Here is a 12,396-nt window from a genome sequence, read left to right as displayed (position 1 = left end):
AAATTGAAGAGTTTTTGAAGTCACAAAAAAAAAAAAATAAACTAAATGCGTTTTTGTATATTTTTCAATATTATTATTATGTTTAATGTGCTTAGAAATGTTTAGCACAAGAATTATCTATTTTTATTTGCAAAACGAAAATGATAGACAAAATCACTTGAAAGCCGTTCTATACTCAGAGTATTTTCACTGTTGTTCAGCGGTAATTACTGTATTTTTTTTTTCTAAAGATAGGTACTATGGGTTTTTATTTTTAAGCTGAAAGTTTTAAATAAAAAAACATTTTGTATAACACTTTTCGGTTTCACCTCAACAATAACGATAACATTTAAAAAAATCAATTTTTGGGGATTTAAAAATACAAAAAACAAAATTAGTTTAGCAAATAAGACAGTAAATTAATTAATTATCATAATAAATAACAGGATTTGCTTTTTAAGTTCCTGTTTGAAGAGAAATGGAGTTGTTCGTGTTCTATTTTTGAAGTCATTTTTTACGTTGAACATGATGTGTTGCTTTTTTTAAAACCTTTTTTGTCGAGCTATCTAAATAAATATTCAGTTGCTTTTTCTAGATCCCAGTTTTCTTTTGATAATACAGCTCGGGCATCATGTTCGTCTATACCCATGTCTTTGAGACGTTGAATTTTAGCATCAATATCAGTAAATTTATGGGGTCCTGCAAAAAAGACAGAACATGATCACGTTTCACAATTGAATGTTTGTTTGCGACTTTACCTCCAGCATATGCATTTGTCCAATGCCTTGCAGTTATTTCAAAAAGAGGGTGGTTTTCTTTATATTGTGAAGCTACAACTGCATCTTGAGGATCGTCTGGCTCAGCCGCAGCTAATAATGCTTGCAACGAAAGTAGAACTGTCCGTAGAGTCATCGCTGCCGCCCTAGTTATCACAAATATGAAAAAAAGTAAGTGTTTAATTAATGAATTAAATTTGGTTTTGGATTTAAAAAAGCAACACAAAAATTGCTAATTAATCTTATGAAAAGATATTATAATATTACAATGTTACAATACTAACCAGTTGTCTTTCAATATATCCAGACAAATAGCTCCGGTCACAGAAGATATGTTGGGATGCCAGATTTTTGTTATGAATCGAACCTTAGAAAAAAGGAGAAGCAATTATGAATAAATAAAATTTGATTATTAGTTAAATTTAAAAGCAAGTTTATGCAAACTAACCTCTTTTAAAAGAGAATGCTTTATTGAGATATTTTCGAATTCATATTTTACAAATTTCTAATGTCAAGGTCCAATCCAAAAAGAGTTCTATTTTGCTCAACTCTAAATGAGAAGCAGTTTTAAAACCCTCTTACAAAACCGAACAAAACTCAATTTTGTATAAGATACATCCTTTTGGCAATTTTATATTCTTCAGGTTATAATCATCTTTTTTTATGTCCATGTTTTTTTTTTTTCAAATAAAGTTATCTTTATTTTAAGCAGCAGTTAAATTATTAAGTTTTTTTTTCATTCGACTCATTATAACCCCCAACAATTTATTGTAGAAAATATGAACACCAAATTGTTTGGACAATAAGGCCGATTTTGTTCTCTCTTGTAGGATTCACAAAATTTTAACGACCGTACATTTGTTTATATCAGTTGCATGATTATTGGACCCTAAAAAACGGTTATGAAAACCAGAGTTACTGGGTGAACACAATGGTGAAGCTGAAAATGTGGTACTGTCAAAGTTGAATAGTACGAAAGAAATACAAAACGCTACAATGCGAAGTTGAAGCTGATGCTGATGAAGCACACGCAGAGTAAACTTTAACTTTTGACTTCATGCTGCGCAGATTTTTGACATATGCGGGACCAAGTTGAACAAAAATTTGATTAAAAATCATTTTAAATGGAAAACATTGGATTTATTTCAAACTATCAATTAATTTCCACATTGACAGAAAAATGACTTCAGCAATTTGTTTTTTTTTTTTAAACTCTTAAAACTCTGTGGTGGAACCGATTAAGGTTATTTGTTACAATTGACAGCTGAATTCCAATCTTCTGTAATCGGTTAGTAAGCTTTAGGGCATAGAAATGTAACTAAAATAACAGAAATTACGAAACCATTAAATATGTATTTCAGCGTCAAATCAAAACATTTTTTTAAAGCTTCCATTTTATTATTATATTGGGCACGTTCAGGAAATATTAGGGACTAGATATTTAGGCAACGTCATTTTCTGAACGGAAATTTGAGTAAATTCCCTAAATTAGTTTGGATGTGATGTTATTGTCAAATTTCGAAATTTACTTAACAATTTATAGATCGCATGGGGCAGACACCAAATTTCACTTCATTTTTAATAATTAAATTATAACCGATAATGCACATTTTACTCGTTTTTCACACAAATAAATTTAATTCTGTTAACGAAATTCTATAATTAAAAACAATCAGTTGTCAAGTTGACAAAATAAACTTTCCTAAATGTTTAGGGAAAAATTTCTTGCCTAACTTTCCAGCTAGCTTTCCAATAAAATTACCTAAATTGGAAGGATTTTTTCTGACAGTTGACTAATCAGAGACCGAGAAATTACCTAAATATTTAGTCCCTAACGTTTCTGAACCTGCCCATTTACAGCCAATATTCTAAATACAGGTTAGAAATCAATATATGCAGAACAACGTCTGCCGGGTCGGCTAGTATTAAAATAAAATTTATGAAATTCGATTTAATCGTTCTCATTTTTACGATAAGTTCATGCAGCTGAACCTCGAAAAAAATTGACAAAATTAGTTGATATATTATTTGAGCTGTTGATATCGTAGAAGCTTGTGTCGAATTCCTTTGAACAAAAAAAAAAATCGAATTAAAATCAATCTCAATGCGTCTTACGTGTCAACATTGTTTCGAGCATGTTATCTATGGTGTTTGATCATAACAGCATAATAGCCTGTTTTCACTAGAGCCCAAATGAGATAATAACGCAAATTATCTCATTTCGAATGTCAAATTCTATAGAAAAAAAATTGAATTTGAAATCTGAACTGACCTCATTTACGAAATTATCTCATTTGGGCTCTAGTGAAAACAGGTGCATTTTTTTTCGAAAATGAGTTTAGGGGTTATATCTAGTTGTAAGTGATAAAAAAAACCTTCTTTTTTGTGGATTTTTTGTGAAGAGGCATTAAATTATATACATATAATGAAAAAATATCCATATAGCAAATTTAATGTATTAAAAGAATTCGCTGTGTATTTAAAAAAATATTGGGTTCCGTTATTTTTGTAGTAGATCTCCTATACGACCTCCAAGAAAAAGGTGTCTGGCGGTGAGCAAAATTTCTCCGAAACGGCTGAAGTAATCGGCTTGAAATTTTTACACAATTTTCTTAGATACTTTTGTCAGGTAATGAAAAGGCAAAAGGTTTTTGTTAATAATTCGATTTTTTAAGCCACTTTAAAGTATAAATTTTCGTGAAAAAAAAACGATTTTTTCTTTGGGAAGCCGCCATTTTGTCAAAAATCAAAATTTTGACTATTCCTTCGTTCATTACCTGCATTCGTCTATCCTGAAAATGAATCTTTTGGTTTTTTTTTTTAATTTTAAGTGACTTGGATCAGAGATATCTTGCTCACCGCCAGACACCTTTTTCTTGGAGGTCGTCTAGGAGATCTACTACAAAAATAACGGAACCCAATATTTTTTTAAATACACAATTCTTTTAATACATTAAATTCGCTATATGGATATGTATTCTTTATGTTTGTATAATTTAATGCCTCTTCGCAAAAAATCCACAAAAAAGAAGTTTTTTTTTGCACTTACAACTAGATATAACCCCTTAAGTACACTAAAGACACAACTCGAAATAATCTTATTCTTGAACGAAAAATAGTTTGGTCACAAAACATATATGTATGTAAATAGGAACGCTTAAAAATTAAAATTATTTACTTTATTTGTTTAAATATTAAATAAAACTGAGTATTAAATAAAACTAACAAAAAACCGATTTTAAATCGACTTTTTTTTAAATGAATTCGACATGAGTTGGCTAATAATGCAAAATGTTATCAATCTTAATAATTATTTAAAAAAAATTTATTTAAAATACTGAACTTAACATAAAAATGAATAGTAATCCTTAAGTTAGCCGTATTGTGTTCGTTCAAACAGGCTAGAGTAAAAGATGTACATTCAAATAATACGCTACGTGCTTAAATTATAACAAAATGTTCATCTTTCGCTATTCATATTTAAAAAAAACATTTTTATTTTATTTTGAATTTTATATAATGTCCTAATTAACCCCTTGTAACCCAACATCGTAAATTTTAAAATTAATAATGTAAATCGAAAGGGCTTTAGCTATTATAAAACACGTATTTTTTTAAAATTCAATAAATTCATTATTTGCTTAGTTATTTCGAAATTTACGCAGTAAAAAAAAAAGTTAAAATAATTTAATTTTGTATATAAATGCAAAAATTCAAACAAAAAGCTATCTAATATTTATTTTTAGGCGCATTCCTAAAATCCAAAAATAAAACCCCGTTAGTTTATGCACGAAAAATATTTTTTCTGAATTTCATAGTTTTTACATACATAAATTTGCTTGTTTTCCAAAAAAGCCGAACTTTCAACATTAACTGCCAATTAAAAACTATTGGTGCTATTTATTTGAAATATGGCGCATTATTTCGATAAAGCAATTCTTAAAGATTATGTAAGAAGCTTTAAAAGAATAAAAATATGTTTTATTCTGCTTTTGGGCGATCTTTTTCGGTTTGTTACAGAAATGTCACATGGGGCTACAAGGGGTTAATTTTCTAACCCAGATCGTTATCAAAAATATTATAAGAAACATTTGTTTGAATTTCTCAAATAATTAATACGATCTCACAAATAATACTCTTATTGAATTTGAGCATCACTTTCTGTTCATTCCTTAAATAGTGTAAGAACAATAATTTTGAAAATTAAAAAAAAAATTTACCTTGGGCGGATTGAATGGATAAGTTTCGGGCACTTTAATCTCAAGAATAAATTTGCCACCCTCATAAGGTGTGTCTGGCGGTCCAGCAATTTCTCCCTTCAATTGTGTCCAATCATCATGGATTAATTCAATTTTAATTGAACATTGAACTATCTGCAAAAAAAAAAGAAACAAACAAAAAATTAAAAAAAAAATTCTTTACCGGCAATTAATGTTTAAAATTGCTAAAAAATACATTGTTTACAAAATAAAAATATACAATCACTACCTACAGAAATACAGATTTAATCAAATGGATGTATACCCAAAAATGCTTTATAAATTTCTTATCGACAAAACTTTGCCATTGCCAGTTTGCAGGTCAGAGTGTAATTAAATTTGCTATAAAAATAAAAACAAACAGCAGCAGCAGCAGAAGTACCTCTAGCAGCTGAATGAAAAATAAAGAAAAACAAAAACTTCCGTCTGTTATATACAAAATATGAGAGCATTATTTTCCTCACCTATTGATTTTATTCTAAATTTAGAATAGTGCCACAGTTTTCATCAAAAAAAGACATTCAAGCAAAAACAATATTGTAGTTTACAAAATATTTATCTAACATCAAACTAATAGACTTTAGAGTGTTTAACAAATTGATATATTTTCGTGGTGCAAAAACTGTGTGTAAATTGGCAATGAATTGCACCAAATCAAGTGACCTAGGAGAACATAATAATGCTTCTTCTGGAGGAGCAGCAGATTCATCAAATTCCGGCAAGTAGTTGTCAATATTTCGGTGTTTTATTATAATTTTTTGATTATTTGTTTAATGTTTACGTAAAGCCTGTTGTAGTGTTATGCCGAGAAGGCAAAGGCAATACAAAAAAAAAGTGGTGCAAAAAAATAATAGAAAGGTGCAACTTTTTAAGGTTAAAATGATTTAGCCGGATTTTTTTAATGATTTGTTGTTTAATGTTTTAAGAGTTCAAAAAGGGAAAATATTTGTGTTATTTTTCGATTGATTTGATTTAAAAAAAGTTCATTATTGAATTGGGAAAGGAAAGGAAACTTACCTCATCGCTTCGCATAACTTCTTTGAATTCCCTTTTGATGCGGGATACTGCCATATCAGCCATTCTGATTAATTTTTGTCGTTGATTATTCTCCTCTGTGGTGTAACGATTTTAATTGATAAAAAGTGACCTATGCAAAATTTATGTTTTTTTTAATAAAATGTGAATTTTTTAAATGAATTTAGTTTTTTTTTCTTCTGTTTAAATTAATATGAAGAGACGGGAACGGGACTAATACAAGAAAAACAGTACTCATTTATTTATGCATTCTATAAAAATATATCTCTCATTGTTGCGCGAACGAAAGAAACGTCAAAATTTTGGTTAATATTCGTGTATGGTTGCAGTAAATTAAATTTGATTCTTTTCTATTATCTTTTTAATAAATGAAAATATTAGTAATATTTTGTTTTAACAATTATTTTGTTATACCTGGGTTTTTTTTTTTTGTTAAAAATAAAACGGAACAATGTACACGAGAACTAAATATTTGTTAAATTATATATTTTTTTTGTTGGTAAAATTTTGCACAAAATTTTTATGTTTTCTAACTATCTTTTTCTAACTTGACTTTAGTGATAAGGTGCTTTTTCGCAATGAGAGAGATGTCCTATGGTGATGGTGAACTGTCAAATCTGTGTCACTTGAAATTTTGCTGATTTTCGTTGAGTTGATTTTATTCGTTAAGTTGGTATCGTTCAGAGAAGAAATTGGGGGTATTGATGAAAGGGTTCCATGAAAATTTTTTTAATTAATTTTTATGTAGTTTTTTATTTGAAAGTTAAGAGCAATTCGAATTTAGAAATAATTAAGAATAGGGAGTATGAGAAAAGTCCAATGATATTTACACAAATACAGGCGAAATTCAAAATCATTTTGCAATAGATTTTTTCCTTTTCCTTTTTTTACTAACGAATAGTTGATAGAAATGATGTTTATTTGAACCAGAGTTAAACTGAAGCTATATCTTCAATTTAGAATATCCTTAAGGAATGACCACACCGAAATTTATTCTGTAGGGATACATACCCGACAAACAGTTTTGGTTCTATCAAGCTTTACAGATGCAATTGTTGCTTCTGTAAAGCATTATAGAAGCAAAATTGTTAGTAGGGTATGGCGGTACGGGTACTGGCATGAAAAAAACTCCCACTTGATCCATATAGATCATTAATTAACACGTATATAACAACAACTACATGAGATCTTGCGATCATGAATCGTGATCCTGATGAAAAGCAAGATCTCATGTAGTTGTTATAACACGTGTTAATTTATAATCTATATGGATCAAATGGGATAATAAAAAACTGCTATTGATGTTCCAGTTTCGAATTTTTTCATACAATTACCTGTACCACTACCGGTGTGGCACATGTGGTACATTAGTAAAAGTACAAAAATAATTTTTTTTCTCATAAGCTCAGTTAGTTACTTTGTGTTTAGTATAGAATTGGTTTATTAAACCAAAATCTTAAACTTACACAAAACCAAAAATCACCTTTTTTAATTTTTGGGTACGAATATTTTTCAAAACAAGTGTTGACGATACCAAACATCAGACACACCCACACATGCATGGTTTTGTATCTGAACGCTCTGAACTGCAACTGAAATTTAAAATTTGGAACTGAACGTTTTCAAATATTACGGTAAAAAAAGATTGCGCCGAGTCTTTCATTTTTGTTTTCGCTTTATAAAAAATAAATAAACAAATTTTATGAAATGTGGATTTAAGAAAATTTTAATCCATTTTAATTAATATCATTTATTTTCTTCAATATCAGTAAAATACAAATTACATCTTTTTCATCAAAACTTATAGAAGGAATACATGTAAATGGTAAGTTGCTTGCAAATATCGAAAGATGAACTATTTCACTTATTCACTATAAAATAATGAATGATATCTTTATTTTTGGACTTGATGAGTTCCTTCTTTCGCAATTTAAAGAATTCGAAGCCAATATTTTAAGTCTCGAAGACAAGAGCATTGGTACTTAGAACTCAGCTTTGTAAAACTTACACTTAACACAACAACAAAGATAGTTCTAAAGATTTTATTTATTTTAAGTAATCGGTTGTGGAAGGGTCAAAATCACAAATTTTTTTCAATTCAGCCTCTTCTTCAAAATAAACCAATTCCATCCTTTAAGAAAAAAAAATCTTTTTTTTTAAACATTATTCCAAATGTTTACAAATTTATTATATGCAAGAAATTCGCGGTTATTTTTGTTAGTTTGACTTGAATTATGAATTTCCATTCAAAATTTTGATAGAATTGGAAAGCTGTATCATTTTTTACGTCATGTTCCTTCTTTCTTCAAGTTTAAATTCATTGCGCATGGGAATTTTTTCATTTGCACATTTGCGCTGCAAATATTTGCGTTTAACATTTATGAACACCTGACATTTGTCATTTGCATTAATGAAAGCTTTGCATTCGTCAGACTTGCGCAACCATGCATTTATGAAAGCACCCAAGACTTAAAAAACCCAAGACTAAAACGTATACTTTATGAAGCCCATTTTTGAAGTTACTTTTTAAATACTTAGTCTTGAAAAAGCGTTAAGAACATAAAAGCCGTGTTTTTGTGGTAACCCAGTACTGAACCAGACCACTGTGGTCTGTTCTTTTAGACCTCCAGGAAACTTTTGGTTTTCATTTACAAATAGAGCTTAAAGAGACCTTTCTTTTGATGTCTTACTCGATAGATTTGGAGGAAATTTTTGAAAATGCGGAAGGGGTACCCCTTCCCCTTGTTTTTTTTTTCGAAAATCTTAGAAAAATAAATTTGAAATTTTGTTAACAGAATGCATTAGCCTGTTCGTTGTGAACTCATATCTATAAACCACAACTTATTTTGAGACTTTGATCCGAAAATATCTGCTTCCGAATGAATAAAAAAAAAAAAATATGTACATGCCTACATACCTAGACCTAGACTATCTTCTAAACGACTCAACTAATTTCAACCAGAATTTTTTTATTCAAGCGTTTAAGTAACCGTTATATTATATTAAAAAAAAAAAGAACAAACAGAAAATCGATATCTTTAAAAAATAATTTTGTTTTTTTTTTTATGATGAATTTTCTTTAATTTTTTTGTATGTCGTTAATAACACTGTTTGACACTCAAAATATAAACATTACACCCCAAAAATTTAGCCTTAGGGCCTGAAAACGGTTTATTAGAACTTCGCCTTCAAAAGTCTATCATCTTTAAATGTTCACCAATTTAAGAATCAAAGGCAGAGCTAACAGATAATGTAGTTCTATATTTTTGCATTTTTCAGTCCTCACTTGGTTCCGAAATAAATATTATTTTAGAATATACTTTTGGGAACAGTGTGTTGTTTTGAAAAAATTGTTTAAAACAACAGTACAAGAATTAAAATTTTACAAGACTAGATTTTTTGATGAAGGTTCAACAAATCCTTTTTGGGCCCTAGTTACAGATTTTGAGAATGTAACCCAATTTTTGCATACCGTTTTGTAGTCAGTGCACCAAGCTCTAAAAAACGTGCTAGGTCTCCTTCCGCGTAAATTTTTTAACCTTCTTTTTTGTCACAATGTAATTTCTTAAAAATGGTTAATTTTTTTCAAAACATTCTTTGTCATACAAGAAATACAAGAAATTGAATTGAACTGAATTAAAAAAATCTTGATAAAAGTAGGTAAAATTTGTGTCCAAAATTTAAAGTTAATATTCTCGTGTAAATGTAAAAAAACATATTTAAGTACAACTTATTAGTTTTATAAAGATTTCTTATCGCCTCAAGCATCAAGCTACTAATTTGCAGTTCAATATTAAATAATTTTAGTTCTTTTATAACTAAAAAAAATGATAGCTATTAAAAACTCAAAACAACAAAATAAAAGTTTAAAATCTTCATTTAACATTCGTCACATCTTCATTTTTCTTTAAGACTTAGAAATTAACAGGCGGACATCAATTATAATTTCTACTTTTTCATGTACACCATTGCTACCTTAACAGGAACAGGTATAACTTATACATTTTCCAGGAAATAATTATAAAAGGAAAATAAACCTACCAATTCTATTCTGAAGTCAGGTCAATGGTCTTAATATCAGTGTGTAAAAACAGCAACTAGAGGTTATTTCAAGGACATTTTCTTTTATGACTCCCAGTTCCCATCCTATTCTGAACAAAAAAAAAAGGTGGACACACACAAATAAAATGCAATAACAAAAAAAAATTAACTTGAATTCCTGGCAGGCCTGCAACAAATGACTTGAGTGCAAATGTATCTTTCAGTTATACATTTTACTTTATGCTTAATCCTAACAAACAACTTCATTTAGTTTGTAGCAACTCGTGCTTTCTTTCAGAAGTATCTTGAGTTTATTGTGCTGAAGTGCGTGTGGGTTTAAAGTGAATAATTTGTGTAAGTTTAAAATAAATAAATCTAAGAACTCAAATGGTATAAACATTTAAATATTTTGTTAAAAAAAAAAAAAATATGCGTACACCAAGCTCATACGATTTTTGTTGTTGCTATCAATTTCAATTTATTTGTTGTTGATTCGATTTTTCTTACAAACAACAACTATATCATTTGTTTGTTAGTACTTGCGCACATGGCTTTGATTAAGAATACAGAAAATCTACATACGTCAATTGTTCGAAATTCCAAAATGAAAACAACAAATGTATTTTTATAAAAAGATTTCCATGGTTAGCATTTTATTATTTGTTATCAAAAATTTTCTAAAACTTGACTATTTGTTTGAGAATGAACATAAACGCATCATAGAAGATAGCATTCGGTGAACTTTTCAGAGAACGTCAGAATGTACTACGTGTGAATAAATGTACATATGTGTGTACGCAAATATTTTATCAGAAGTCTCCAATGCGGTGACACTGTTTGCCAAACAAAAAAGCTATGAGCACGTTATTTTAATAGTATTGCCATATTCAATATAGGAACGTTTTTCAAAGTGTTTCATTGAAAAGAAGATAAAAGTATTTCAGAAAATTGTAATTATGTAGATGTAGATAAATGATTTCTTCTTTTTTATTCTAAAAGAAAGTTAATTTTCACTTCGTACAATTTTAAGATAACACTTAAAGCTAGTTTTATAAGAAATTGTTAATATTTTAAGGGCCATTTGCTGAAAATACGTTGAACATAGACTCAAAGTATTGCAGTCAAAAGAATTAAATAGTTTACTGGTATTAAAAGACTTAAGACTCAACCGAACTAAATACTGACTCAGTGTTATAACGCAGTTTGTTAATAAGTAATAAAAAAATTTAAATGCACATATGTGCGACAATATTCCTTTAAGATTAAAAAGCGTTTATCAAACATAACATACAAATCGCTTCGTAACACACATTTTTACCGATTTAGTTAGTTTTTTTTCGACGTAGTGACTAATTTTTCTATAAATCAGTCCCATAAATTTTATTTCGAAAATGGCTGTGAAGAACTACAGTTTTTAATACTGCTTCAATTTGTTTTAACGAAGAATTTCAATTTAAAAAAAAATCGTAGTATTTAAAGAACGCTATAACTTATTACTATTAAATGATATTTCCTTACCCCAAACAAAATTTATATTTTTAAACAAAAAATACATTTGAGGTGAAAAAATCCAATTGTTTTTTTTCGAAAATTCTATATCTCGAAAATTACCTTAAGTTGAGCTACAGCCTAAACTACGGAAGCGAAATTTAGGAAAGTACAGTTGTGGATGATCCTCTCAAATTGATTTTTTTAAAGCCCAAACTAACGGTACTAAGATTTTGATCGTTATTAATGTCAGAACATTTTTATATCTAAAAAATAATTTTTTTAAAACGGCTCTAGGATTTTCAATTTGTTTTAATAAAAATTCCTTTGCATACAACAAATCAAATGGCATGCTTTGTTTCGTGGTCAAAAGTATTTAAAACAGTGTTTAAATAATTATGAAAACAATTTTTAACATTACTTATGATAATATTTTCCACCTATCAAGAGAAATATTTTAAGAGAAATTACAAATACAGATTACAACAGTTTCGAAAACAAGAGAAATAAAATGCCATTGCATTTCAATCGGAATTGAATTTTGTTTTCAATTCACTTTCGAGCCTGGGTGTCAATAAAAATTTAAATAAAAAGCACGACTATGTCGCACAAACTAGCTCTTAGAATTCAAATTGCTAAAATGTTTAACACTTCTTATACACAATTGGTAAAATTCGTTCTTCAAAGGAAAAATAACATGACAATTAAATTGTACACCAAAACAAGTATGTACATAACTTAATTTCTTTTATTAAGATGCAATGTCAGAACAAAAATTTCAAAAACGTTTTAAAAAAAACTTTTATAAAAAAAATTAA

The 12,396-nt window shown here is 28.5% G+C and overlaps 2 protein-coding genes across 8 annotated transcripts in view; one reads left to right on the top strand and one right to left on the bottom strand.

The window, feature by feature from the left end:
- Nucleotides 1-46: 46 nt before the first annotated feature.
- On the bottom strand, nucleotides 47-6,651 carry LOC129911298 (ubiquitin-conjugating enzyme E2-22 kDa). 2 transcript variants are annotated; one of them, XM_055989043.1, is made up of 6 exons: nucleotides 6,464-6,651; nucleotides 6,032-6,161; nucleotides 4,976-5,128; nucleotides 1,040-1,122; nucleotides 738-901; nucleotides 47-678 (listed from the first exon to the last, which is right to left on the bottom strand). In XM_055989043.1, exons 2-6 carry the CDS (start codon nucleotides 6,092-6,094, stop codon nucleotides 542-544), a joined length of 600 nt encoding a protein of 199 aa, XP_055845018.1. In that variant the 5' UTR covers nucleotides 6,095-6,161; nucleotides 6,464-6,651; the 3' UTR covers nucleotides 47-541. The 2 variants fall into 2 exon arrangements, with proteins under 2 accessions (XP_055845018.1, XP_055845017.1); XM_055989042.1 differs by lacking the exon at nucleotides 6,464-6,651 and having other exon boundaries at nucleotides 6,032-6,277.
- The window catches only part of LOC129911293 (ribose-phosphate pyrophosphokinase 2), a 27,966-nt gene continuing 21,158 nt past the window's right edge, over nucleotides 5,589-12,396 (top strand). For 2 of the 6 annotated variants that reach the window (XM_055989032.1, XM_055989030.1), the window contains exon 1: nucleotides 5,591-5,732. In XM_055989032.1, coding sequence (XP_055845007.1) covers nucleotides 5,654-5,732 — 79 coding nt within the window. In that variant the 5' untranslated portion in view covers nucleotides 5,591-5,653. Of the gene's footprint in view, nucleotides 5,733-7,855; nucleotides 7,875-10,336; nucleotides 10,445-12,396 lie in introns of those variants that run through there. The other 4 variants (XM_055989037.1, XM_055989035.1, XM_055989031.1 and 1 more) reach the window with 3 other exon arrangements.

This window comes from Episyrphus balteatus, chromosome 2 (genome assembly GCF_945859705.1).
Source record: "Episyrphus balteatus chromosome 2, idEpiBalt1.1, whole genome shotgun sequence".
NCBI lineage: Eukaryota > Metazoa > Arthropoda > Insecta > Diptera > Syrphidae > Episyrphus > Episyrphus balteatus.
This window is presented reverse-complemented; position numbering and strand designations above follow the sequence as displayed.

Bases quoted from the DNA above. Each gene is read 5' to 3' on its own strand.
- LOC129911298 (XM_055989043.1), bottom strand. From the start codon at position 6,094: ATGGCTGATATGGCAGTATCCCGCATCAAAAGGGAATTCAAAGAAGTT. The intron at 5,129-6,031 runs GTAAGTTTCCTT...TTTTTTTTGCAG, and splicing joins AAGTTATGCGAAGCGATGAG to ATAGTTCAATGTTCAATTAA. The intron at 902-1,039 runs GTTAGTATTGTA...TGTGATAACTAG, and splicing joins GATATATTGAAAGACAACTG to GGCGGCAGCGATGACTCTAC.